The sequence below is a fragment of the Ischnura elegans genome, chromosome 1 (assembly GCF_921293095.1).
Source record: "Ischnura elegans chromosome 1, ioIscEleg1.1, whole genome shotgun sequence".
Taxonomy (NCBI): Eukaryota; Metazoa; Arthropoda; class Insecta; order Odonata; family Coenagrionidae; genus Ischnura; species Ischnura elegans.
In genome coordinates, this window is record NC_060246.1 from 23,254,488 (window position 1) to 23,267,893 (window position 13,406).

Here is a 13,406-nt window from a genome sequence, read left to right on the forward strand (position 1 = left end):
CTAGTGGAAGCGACATCAACCGGGAGTATTTACCTGTTCCTCGTGGAATTATACAATACCAGGATTCGCCTCATTTCGTGCTTAGCAGGCCCATGTTGATTCCTTTGAAGCCCATAACTTTGAGGAAATTGGAGCAGATGCAGAGGGAAGCTCAGAGGAAGGCTAAAGCCGAAGAAACTCGTGCTGCGCCTTTTTAATGTGCAAATGTGTATGTTTCTATAGACTAGAGCTGAACTGTATTAACTGTCAAAATGTCACTAGGACCATTACTGACTGAGGTTATTGTGACTTTCGTTGTTGCTGCTAGCTTGCTTTATAAGTATGGAGACTGGTTCAAGCATCACGTTATAGTTACAATTTCTGTGTTGATCGCTTGGTACTTCTCATTTTTAATCATATTTGTGCTGCCCCTCGATGTTGCATCGGTAAGTACATACACACTTCTTCATGAAAATGGACTGCAAATTCTTCACAACTCCGTCCAGTTTTTCATTTCTAACTCTCATTCTCAATTGTCTTTGATTTTTGTGTTGTATTGGTAAGCACTTTTCATAGATGATGGATCTCATGAATCCCAATATTTGTTCTATGCGCTAATACCATATGCAGATGAGGCATATTTATTCCTCAAAATAAATTGACGACTAAGAGCGGCAAATTAATAGATACAAAGAAACCGAAGCGTAAATATTGCAAGCATTCATTAATCACTGGTGCTCTCGTACTCAAAAGATATGTGACTATCAGTCGGGCAACCTATTATTTTCTCAGCGAATTTTGTTTGGCCATTAACTGCTGAGAAGATTTTTTAATGCTGATAAAGTGAAGGTTATGTAATGGGACAGTGATTCTGCCTGTTATGTAATGGTGCTCTTCTAGCTCCCCAAATGCTACATTAACAATGATACCGTTTATACTTTGAAATTTTTTTCTGAAACTAAAGTCAGCAAATTTACTATTTTGGTTGCATACGCATTTATACAGTGTTTTATGTATTTTTCAGACTGTGTTTCGACAGTGCATACATGAAACCATCGATGGAAATGTCACTATTTTGGAAAATCTCATTCCAAGTGGTGGAGTGATTGATAGCAACATAACACCTCCCATTAACCATACTTGTGAGCAGCCTTGGGGAAGTGTTCCAGAGGGAGTTTTTCCAAATTTATGGAGGGTTGTGTATTGGACATCACAATGCCTGACTTGGTAAACTCATTGGCCAACCCCAATAATTATTATGAAGTCAATATTAACAATTAGTATCCATAAAAATTCATTCATTACTTAATTATTAATATTTATTCTTATTTTCTGTGTTTGTATTCTAAGTATCATTGCCTCCGGCATTGCTCAATGTCATGGGTAATCCACAGCCAAAACCCTTGTCGTAACTTATTGACTCAAGTTTTCTTTGATTTCTTCCCAAACCCTATGGTTGTTTTCAACCATTATGGAGTAAACTTTATATTGAACGTGCCATTATTGTGTTGCACTTAATTATCCCTAGAAGCATCATGATTGTTTACGTGTGTAGAAACACCATAATCAGTGGGAAAGGGTGACATTCAAGCTTGGTTATCACAAGAGTGGTTGGGGGTCTGTTTTTCCTGGGTCCCCTTTGTTTTGTGAAACTTGAACTGCAAGGATAAAAAACTTTTAAAATCATGAGGTCTTATGCTCTTTTACATATTTATAGGAAAAATGAAATAGAGAAAAAGTGACAAACATTGGTAGGTTGAATGTCTGGCTCATTATTTCATCTTCTCACTATGCCACACAGATTGCCAACTAGGAAGGAATATGATATACCATTTGAAAATGTGGGGGGGGGGGGATAATCATATTCATGATAATTTTTCAATTTACAGAAAGTCACACTTTCAGATTACAGTAGAACTCTTTTAGTTTGTTTCTGAAGGGACCCAAAAAAAATGAACGTGTTATCCAGGAAAACATGCTAACCAGGGAAGATACATTCAAAGCATCATCTGCTCCCACATCACTTGTCAAGCAATGACTAGAGGTCCATGAAAATGGTTTTATTTTTTGCTAAAATTTGTTTTAAAACTGTGTGATTTCGGTGTTATAGAAAATCTTGGTGGTGTTGTCCTGTTACGATTTTTGTGCATTTCTGGACATTTTATTATTTTTTGGTTCACGTTTTGTTAATGCTTTTACTTTAATTAAGCAATTAACATAACATTTAATACAATTTCGGTATAGTGTATGTAGAGTATGTGCACATTTTTGGTATAGTGTATATAGAGTATGTGCACATTTTTGGGAAGTGATCTTAAAAAAAAATTTACACCTCAATTAGGCTAAATTCCGAGTCTGAGAATGGAGAGGTACTTTTTAAGTGAGATATTATTATTAAAATTTGCAAAATTAATGATGCGTTGAAACACCAGTCGGCCATATTCTCAAGGCTGTGACGTCGTTTTGTTGGATGTGTTCTCAGGCATACCTTGTTCTTTAGGGTGAGCCCCTCTACAGCGTATACTGAGTTTGGAAAGAAGCCATGAAATGGCTTATGAACAAGATTAAAAGTGTGTACATGCCATCATCTACATCTTTTAATTCATTTATTTCTCGGTTACGCTGACGACAAGACTCTATCAACTTTTTTACCTTGAAGTACCTAATCGTATTTCTTACTCCTTGGTTCTCGCATTTGCGTTCGATTGCAGATTTATAGTGACATTGAAATTAAGAGACACTTAAACAGTGATGATCCTTGAAAATAGTACGACTTAATCCGTGAAAACTAAGTCACTAATTATTAACTAACTTAGTAACAGTACCCGTACTACTAACTAAAAACGGAAAATTAATTTTCGATAAAAAGTGATAGTTTGGGTATTCAAAATGTTTGTAATTTAATTCCAAACACAGTGATGCTAATATTTTCCAAATCGGATGTGAAATAAGCTCATTATTACGTATCACAAGTTGGGACTACTTTTTGGAAATGCACCACGTGCAGGGATTCCTCGCTTAATGGATAGTCATAACAAGACACTTGTACCTTGAAAACCAATAAACTTATGCTGTGAAGAAATGTAAAATGAACCAATTTTTAAATTGTGCTAACAAATGCTTCGAGAAGCACATTGAAACCGAATGAATGAAAAGTAATCGTCTGATCTAACTACCAAACATTTGATTTCCAGCCCGAGAGATTTCCATCATTCATCCGGACGAAGTTTTCAATAACCAATTTTTAGATATACCTCACAAATGCTATTCATAAACCTCAACCAAGCAAATGTATATCTGACTGACATATCTCTGTTAGCGAAATGAAAATAACTTGTTGAAACATTGAGATAATCAGAACTCTGTTTTTGAATACATTAATTCTACGAAAGAACAAATGCGTCGATAAAAAGTGCGTTTTTTTTAAGAAATTAAGATCAGATTACTGCTTAGACTGGACCAAAATGTAACTTCAGTTATTTGTGCTTACGTTTCAAACCTTATATAGCCCAGAAGAAGAAGAACCCAGCTAGTAGCGGCATTAAATTATGAACTATGGGTATTCATCCAGTCACCACGGGCCATGACTGAATATGAAAAATTATTTTTCTCGAGTTAGTAGGTTAAATAATAATAGAATAGAAAATAGTTAAATAGATAAATTAAATTATGATCGGTATTTGAAATGATAATAATACAAATATCGATAGTTATCTACGTACCGGCACTTTTACTTCCGTAAACTAACTTTCGTGCTAACAAACTTTTGGCCAATTACCTACTGTAAACAATCTTACTTAATTCACTTATGTTAGACCTAATTACTGATGAGGTTTCCCGTCGATTACTCTTTATTATGAATGAGGCAACACATAAAAAAGCTCCAGTTCAACATTAAAACTTCGTGCCGAGGCATGTAGGTATAGTCCAACATAATCAGCACGGTCAATCATTGAAGCATCCACCTCCGGGATATTATTTGAAGAAACCTTCACGAAACCTAATTCCATGATAAGCACTTAAACGTATTTCCCTTTACACAGATCAGATCCACCAACTTTTTCCAATGCACACGTAGTTTATTGAATCATAAACACGATCATAACACGATAAACATCTTGCACGCTGATGAGATAGAACAGAATGACGTCACATACCGAGGAGCCAATAGATGAGCGTTTTCGTCTGCCCAATATCGTTGCGAAAACAATGCATATTAAATATTAATTATTAAACAAACTAAGCAACAATTAAAGCTGTAAATCGAAAGTAATTATATTTACGATACACTTTATCGAATAAACTGCATTTCAATCGTATTCCTCCCGGGTGCACATACTCTATTGTCTGTGTGAGGGAGACAAAAGCAAATATTAATCAAATGCTACATATATGTGTTTTCAATTTCATTTTATTAATATAGACCAATGTGAAAGGAGAAATGCTTTTCAGTAATCTGTCATCTCAAGTAAAAGCTTGCCAGGGGCAGATCTTCAAAACAAGTTAAAAAACCAAAGTTAGACTTATTCAAGTGAAAAAACACAGAGAATTCTGTGAATCCAGACTAGTGTAAAATAGTAATAAAATATGTACCAGGAAAATGCAATCATGGTGAGGATTTCAGCATTCTCTGGCTTCAGTGTTCTCCTGTGATCAAATACCACCACACAATACTGATATATTGATTGTTCTGCATCTACATTGGACATAGGGTACCAAACAGCTTGCAGAGCAGTCATTGTGAATTCCATGTAATCCAGTAGCAGATACAGAAAAAAACTCTAGGGGGGTGCAAAAGATATCTTGAGTTACCTTTACTTTTATCCTAATAAAAAATAATCAAGTCACATGCAGAGTTTAAGAAAATTTTAATTAAATTTATTAAACACACACACAAGACAATGCCATCTCATGACATTGAAAAGTTATAATTGTGGTTCTGCTATGTTTGGCAATATGGGCGGGCCCGCGCACCTCCTGCACCCCCATATGTATCCACCACTGATATAGTCTTCTTGCATGGAACACAAAAGCCTGCAAACATCAAGGGGAGCACTATCAGGCTGCAACAACTGTTGCTTGGCCATTTTCTGCAGCATGGTGTGGCCTTCAATGAACTTTTGAGGACTAATAGGGGCAGCATATGACAACTTCTGCAACTTGCCTACAATGCTATCAATCCTTTGGACTGGGGAACACATACTTTTCGGATCAAACATTATTAAGTGCTTCGAAAATCAACTTTGAAGGGTCCACAGCCATCAGTTGGTTGAGTTTCACGAGATTCTTCTGAGCAGTCATCGTCAAGGCATTTACAACTTCAGCTCTGTTAAGGGCTTTCAATATTTTTAATTTGGCATTGAGCTTTGAAGAAAAGACCTTCTTTGTGACTATATCCAGCATACTCTGCAGAACCTTTAGTTTGGAATACAGGACATGAGCTATTGGAGCTATTTGGAATACAGGACAAAGCGGTCACAGTTGTCTGCAGCGAACTGCGCTTGGATTCTTATGACATCTAAAGCACTTGAATTTAAGTTTTTTAGGAAATGTACACCTCTGTTTTCATCTTTCATTTTTTTCCATAAATTCTACTATGTCATCTAGATGCTCATGAATATAAAGCACAGCCAGAAACCATGTATTCTATCTAGTTTGCAATGGCATAGGAAAACATTTTACTTTTACTTTTTTCATACTTCCCATGTAAAAATTCCAAGATGTTTCCTTTTTCTTGCATTCAGAAATGCTGCTTTTGTTTTGCAACTACTGAGTTCCTTTCATGCAAATGGTACTGCCAAATTTGTCCCACTAATTGTAAGTTAACTTTGTGTGCCCAACATTGCACATGTGCAGGATTGTCCCCAATAAGCCCCCTTAAAGTATTAACACATGCACTCATTGAACATGCAAAATCTGTAACAACACCAACAACATTGTGGTAATGGACCTCATATCGGTTTAAAGTATCTACAATAGCTTGTGAGCAGGCAGCACCATTTGCAGCATCTAAAACTACACTTGCAACTAAATAAATGCTCTGGCAGCAGCTACTTTCCAGTAAATGATATAACACGTGAAACACGCAATTTCCTGATTTATCTGTTGTTTCATCACAAAAAACGAACAGCTTTTTGTCCTTAACAGAACATTTAAGATCTTCCTCCTTCTTTTTCCCTGTACATAATTGGGATGTAGTGTTGGCGAATACGATAGGCAGATGGCAAATCTCCACTTCCTTTCATGTACTTTGAGAGTCATTCCCGAATTTTCGGATTATCGAGTTTCTCTGCACTAATTCCAGCACTTAAAAAAGCTTCAGTAGAAGCGACACCAAACTCCTCTTTCTTGTCCTTCACTTTCTTTGACTGAGTAACTGTCTGTTCAAATGATAGTTGTCTTTTTGTGGGGCCCCTTTTTAGCACATGCATATTGCTATCAATGTCCTTTTACAACGTCTCATCTTTCAAATTCAAGTCTTTTATCTCAAAATTTGCACAGTAATACCTTGCCGTTTAAATAAAACCCCTCGAGCCAAATTCACCTGCCCTTGTATGAATGGTAACACTAGGTTTGGGCATTTTAACATTTCCTTCCTTCGTTTGATATTCAAAGCTGTAACCACCATAACAAAGCAGTCCAAATGCGAAACACGACCACTCACTATGGAGTTCTCAAGCAGAGTGTTGGGCAGCTAGGATATAACCATCAGCAACATATACAGTGGAACCCCGATCTATCGTTCCCACATTCATCGTTTGCCATTCCTGGTCCCAAATAAAATTCCATGAAGACTGCATGAATCACCAATTAGCCCATAAGTTGTCTAAAAATGATTTTTGGCAATTGGTATTACAGGTACAGGTACCTGTATACTTTTATTAGATTGAAATATTATTAATGTGCACCTAATTCAAAAGAGAATGATACCAAACATGATGTATTTCTAATGTTATTTAAGCATTTTAAGCCAGGAAATAGTTGGAATAATATGATGGTGATTTCTGGCGAATCTCAATATCCTCGCAGCTGAGCTTCTCGGCAGTTGATGCAGCATTTTTTTCGAAAACAGGACATCAGGTTACAATTTACGAATTATGCTACAGGCCTCACTTGTCAGAGTAGCTAACGAAGCGATATCTTCTCAGGATATTTTGTTTCTACCTACTAGCAATCTGAATTCATCTGCTCATCTAGAGCTGCGCTACTTATTGTTAGAAATGAGCGGGTAAGTTGCTTTTTCTATAGGACAAGAATTTTAATTCCACAGTCATATGGTCATGCTTCACCCTCTGCAGTATGCTCTGCTTACGCTGTAAGCAATAGCATTAGTGCCGAACCTCACCTCCTAAACCTTCAAACCAGCGAGTTTTTTCCGTGTGGGTTCAATAAAGTCCGGTTTCATTTTTATTAGTTTTATTTTTATTCGTCTTCTGACCATGGCCCTCCGAAGAAACAAGTGAGAACTTTAAAAGATGGACTGAAAATAATTGAAGAAGAAGAAAAGAATCCGGTCTAGTAGCACGTGAGTGTTGCAACGCCTCGGGTTGTCCGCTAGCACATGACGACAGGGGTGGGGGCAGAGCGAGATACCTGGTGAAAACAAGAAGTGGGATGCAGCCGAGGATCAGATGGGCGTGCCGCTGACAATTAAGCCAACATTGTTCACGCTTGACACATTGCCTCAATTATATTAAAAATAAAAAAAAATTGTTAGAAAGGAACATTTTAAATAATAAACTATTTTTGGCCGCTGTGATCCATCACACATCCAATCACTGCGTCGGTGAGAACGGTTGTTTTAGGCATAACATGCACATTGCTCTCATAAATATGTGCACTTGAGATGGCATTTGATGGATAAGACTTTTTACTTCAGACTGAAATCCATAATAGCGGTGCAAATGCCGAGTGGAGTGCAAAACTTTTTTTAGCTAGGTGGCTTGTTCCCTTTGGATGTTTGCATAGATATGTCGAGTCAACAATATGACCTAAGTGTTTCGATTAGCACTAATATTCCTGTAATAAGCTAAAATCTTGTTTGGATCCCTCAATGAATATCATAATTACGTGCCAAAATCCAGTGTTTCCTGGGACATATGCAACCTAGCCAAACATTCCTCATTGATCGTTGTTTTCAACCTCCCCCTTGTAAAACATTAGATCGAGGTTCCACTAAACCTAATTTACATTTTGGCCAAAGTGTTTCTTGAGGTGAGCTCCCCGTTGATGCCCAGGTGCCGAGGGAGGGAAGGTAGCAGGTAGATTCAACAAAATTGCTTAGTACTGATTGCAACTGTTGCTATTCGGACAAGAAAGGCAGCGAAAGAAACAAGTGTAGCGAAACACAATCTTAAACAAAGAAACTTGAACTGGGGGTGTGTCCTAATGATTTTTTTTGCATTGAAGCTGAGTGGACTATCCGACGATCCGTCCGCTAATAAGTAGCACCCCTTCTCCTCTTATCCTTTCTGTTCCTTCCCCCAACAGCTAGCGCTTCTGTTCCCAGACAGCAACTGTGTTTTAGTCTACAAAATCACATTGAACAGTTTTCTGACCATACCCAGAGATGCTCGGAACTTAGCCACTAACGGTTATAAATTTTCTCAATGAGTTTTTTAATTTTTAATTGGATAAATGGAAAAATAGCAATAATTGTGTGTGTTAATTGTAAAAAGAAATCCGAATTAATGTTGCATACCACTAATTTGGATTGAAATTAGGTAAGATTCAAATTGCCTGTTTTCATGGTAAATGTAACACAGTCGGAAACTCCGATTCGCTCTGCCATTGTTGGTCAGTCACCTTTGCACAGCAGCACTACATACTGTGAAACCTTTATGTAATTAACCCCCATGCAGCAAAATTTTTGGGTAACCTGAGTATTTTGTGCTCAGCAGAAGTTCGAGCGTATTATTTCAAGGCACTAATCGAAGAATTAAATGACTGAATAATTGGTTGAAATGGAAATGGCAGATGTAGCTGGTAATGAAAAATCAGAAGGTATTGGGTATCATCCCAGTAACTTTAATCCTGAATGAAAATTAATTTGGAAGAAATGAATCTTAACATATGAGCAGAGTTCCTATGAAAGTGTTGATGAACTTATTAAATTCTATTTTTTTCACCAGAAGATTGGATCTGAAGGTATGGTAAATCATTTGACTAGTCTCCAACATGAATTTAATTTGGGATTGAATAATAACTTTTCTGTCCTGAGTTAATTCTACTGGGATGAATAATGTCAATGCTTCCTCCCCCCTACTTAGAATTTAAAAGCTCCTTGGTGTGTTCTTGAATAGTTTAACAAGAAGACTTTCTTTGATAGAAATTTGATTTCTGAGAAAAGAGACTGAAAATAATTATTGTCTTTTGGTTAAGAACTTGTCAAATCAGAGGGAAGCCCGAAAGGATTGACAATGGCTGATGAAATCTTCATCAGACTGCAAGTGTTTCTTTAGATACCACAAATTTAAGGAACCGGGTTCGTTCTCACATGATTTTCCCTGTCTAATGCAGTGTTTTCCCTGTGGAAGCCTAGGGACATGCATATGCCGTTGTCATCAAGAATTTAAGCTCTTGATATTGGATCGTGGATGGTCAACTCCAGTGCAACTCCGCATGTGTCAAACCTGAAGGATTATTTCATCATGTGATAGTGTATTGGATTATATTTTTTGGATGAATTTATGACTAATCTTAAAGATGGAAAATTTTATCATAGGTATTAATTCTCTGGAGGGTTCTCTGTATTTATTAGTGCATCAAGAAATATTTTGCTTGTTTTCCTTTTAACTTGAATGGCTAAAGAATGACTGCTTTTTTTCTCTTTAAGGTTGATTTTGCCTGTTATGCAGTCTTATACCCAGGCAGGTGACTTCACTGTGAGTGGAAAGTTGAAAGCTGCCCTTGTAGATAATGCTATTTACTACGGATCATACCTCTTCATTGCTGGCATTCTGCTGATTTATTTAGCTGTAAAACCAGGATTGGACCTTGATGGGTAATGATCCACGAATATTCATGTATATACTTGAAATTTCAGCACTTTGTTTTTAAAAAACAAATATGTAATTAGAAGAAAAAAATATGAAAAAAATGGGGGCCCACAAAGTCCCATGTGTGATTGGGGGGTGGGGGGAGGGGTAGTGGGGGTCAGATGGGTGTCAGAATGAAATTGATTGGTCAGACAAGAGTGAATACGTACTCTTGGTGAGACAGATTGGGTGCAGGGTTTGGAAATTCCCTACCTCTCGGCTTCTGGGTGGTACCAAATGACCTTCATCATTAAATTCAAATTCACAGTTTTGCATGCATGCAAGTAATTGAGAGCATTGGGCATTAAATTGACATAATGAGAAGAAAATGAGACAAAACAAAGATCTAACAGACAATTAAGGGATGAAGTATGAAAATTGGTGAACTATAGTTACCGTATTCATCTGAATATAGTCCCCCCTTTTTTCCAAAAAGTCCCATGGTTAAAAGTTATAGTTATGGGGGACTATATTCAGGAAACATAATGAAGATACACTTTTGTGTGTTCCACAAGAGTTTTTAATACCGACCCAGGTTTCGGCAGTACACACTGTCATTATCAAGGTGTACAGGTGACAGTGTGTACTGCCGAAACCTGGGTCGGTATTAAAAACTCTTGTGGAACATACAAAAGTGTATCTTCATTATGTTTCCTGTCAACAAGTTCCACCAAATATCGCCTTCCAACCTTAAGCTGACTATATTCAGATGCATTTTTTTTAATTTTTCCCAAAACTGAAGCCTCAAAATTAGGGGGGGACTATATTCGGAGAAATATGGTAATTATGGACAGAATGTCTATCTTCTCCCACCGGATGCAAAAATAAAGAAAACTTGATTTAATGTAATTGAAAATTGAAAGTAAGTTTGTTTTTTTTGCTTAAACATTAAACATTATACAGTGGAAGCCCGGTTGAGCAAGTACGGCATTTTATGAGAATCACCTTTTAGCGAGTGATAGCCTTTGTACTGCCAAACAGCCTATGTTTTATGTGTAAAATATATCGGGTGTGAACGAGGTCAAAAATTTCCTTCGACTGTGTACACTAGGTATTACAACAAATATTCTCGAGGGAGATGCACCACAGAGCAAGCATTAACTATCATGTTTTGTATTATCTGTTTATTAAACTAAAAATACAAAATGGGTGTCAGATCTACTACACCTAAAGCCAGTTGTGATTGGCTCGTCAACAATGTATTCCAGGCTTAGCATGACACACATGAAAGCTTGGTGCCTTCGACTGCAGCCGATTAAAGTTAGTACCCCCTGCACCGAGCTATCGGACACCCCTCGCCTATCAGTGGATGCACCGTGTTACTCAGTCTCTGGGGCATAGTAGTGCCAGGTGGATTGCATGAGTGCATCAGGATAGATAAATCTTTGGACCTTAAAACTAAAATTATAGACGAGGGCGGAAGCAGCTGGATTTCAAAGACTTATATTTATCGGTTGGTTGTTTGGTGTCACATCATTTACGTTGTTCACAATATTAAAGAACAAAGATAAAATTCGTGCAGCAGTGACCAAACTCAGAACACCTAGCAGCCAAAAATATTTGTGGCAAGGGGAACATCCTCACTGGAATCTGCACTATTCAAGTGGTTTTGTCATCCAAGGTCTGCAGGACTGCCCAAAAAAGATATGCCTTTTTATAGAATTCCAGATAAATGATCTTCTTCTGTTAATTGGAGCCAATGATATTCCAATTTATGCTGCAGAACTCACTGCCTTCAAAGAATTCCTTCACAGCAGTAGAAATTCCCATTGGTACCTTTTGGTTCCAGGAAAATGTTGAGCATTATAGCTTCCCAAAGATGTGGTCCACATCAGCAAGCTAAGCTTTATTTAAAAGCAGCGTAGAACTTGATATTTAATTATCCAGCAGAGTTTGTCTGGATTCAGAGTAAAGTAAGAAAAAAGTATCATGGCTTGCACCAAAAATTCCAATTTTTTTGCATCCATTAAAATTTTTTTAAAAATCTCGTTGTAATCACATTAAACTTGGTAGTAACTTAAAAACCTTTATGTATTATGTACTTCCATTTTGGTTTATTGGTGTGAAACTCACAATCCACAGTTTATATTGATACATTTACAGAAAGTTAATTTTTCGATTACATTATCTGGTGACACTAAATATTACTGCTAGATGTTAATGGGTTGAGATGTTTTTTGGTTTAAAAGAATGGATACGATGATTTTTATGGTACACTGTTCATTTTTCAGCCAGAAGTTGAAAGCAATTGCATCCTCAGCGAGTAATACATGGGGTCTAACCTTGCTGGTTCTTCTTCTTGGATATGCTTTAGTGGAAGTTCCACGATCCATTTGGAACTCCAGCCGCAATGAATACATGCTACGTTATGCATATTTCAAGGCTGCCAAACTTAGTACTGAGCACAGTGAAGCTGAAGATACAGTGGAGGATGTGATTGAAGTGAGTATGGACATTTGTTAAAACATTTGACTATAGTGATAGCAAAAATAAATGTATGGTTAGTTACAATACAAGTTAGTTGAAGACTCGAGGAACAAAATGTCTGTTTGTTTTTCTTACGCTTATAAATATTTGTCAAAAATCATTTTAGCTCTTATTCTACCCATTGGTTACAAAATTATAGAGAAAACAACAGCTCATCATATAAGGTACATGCATTGATATCATGTAAAAAGCTAGCAAGAATTATGTATCATCACATTACTTCCATGGAGACAATGCCAAAGTGATGCTTGGGAATAAAATGATGAAGCCATTTACTGAAAGTGCAGAGGAAGTGAGACAAATTCAGTAGAGAACTTAAACGTAGATCAATGAAGATAACGTAGCGTATATCCACCTAAATGCTGTTGCTTTTTCGCGGAACTTAGTAATAAAATTCATTTTTTAATTGCCGGGACCGGGACTGAGGTTTGTAATTTCGTAATAGCGAAAATTTCGTTATAACGTTTCTTTTATTATAGATTGGATAGGCCTTTTCGTTGGGACCAACAAATTGCTTCTTAATAACGAGAACTTCACATAGTATACCACATACACACAGTATATCACATGCATATAAACTTTTTATCATCCCACCTCATGATTTATTTTAAATAAGATTAAGCAGGAGATTTTATATGTGGGGACGATAAAGGGCCTCCAGTCCGGGAAAGGCATTGTGTGTAAGGTTTTGTATGAATCGAGGTATTACATGGCAAGCTGACATATGATTTGCAATTTCACCAGTGAGAAAATTATGCAAAAATATACCTCAACCCATTTTTTTGAGATATTAACCAATATTCGCACTTATTGCAGACATAATAGATTAGTCGGTTGTAAGTGGTGAGGCAGTCAATTTTAGATTTGGCAAACCTCCCATTTGCAGATTTCTGTCTATGCATG

At 36.9% G+C, this 13,406-nt stretch overlaps 1 protein-coding gene across 1 annotated transcript in view; it reads left to right on the forward strand.

Moving 5' to 3' along the window:
• Positions 1-157: 157 nt before the first annotated feature.
• The window catches only part of LOC124157103 (LMBR1 domain-containing protein 2 homolog), a 33,276-nt gene continuing 20,027 nt past the window's right edge, over positions 158-13,406 (forward strand). The window contains exons 1-4 of the mRNA XM_046531599.1: positions 158-425; positions 1,004-1,206; positions 9,815-9,982; positions 12,248-12,458. Of these exons, the coding sequence (XP_046387555.1) occupies positions 252-425; positions 1,004-1,206; positions 9,815-9,982; positions 12,248-12,458 (756 nt within the window). The 5' untranslated portion in view covers positions 158-251. The remainder of the gene's footprint in view (positions 426-1,003; positions 1,207-9,814; positions 9,983-12,247; positions 12,459-13,406) is intronic.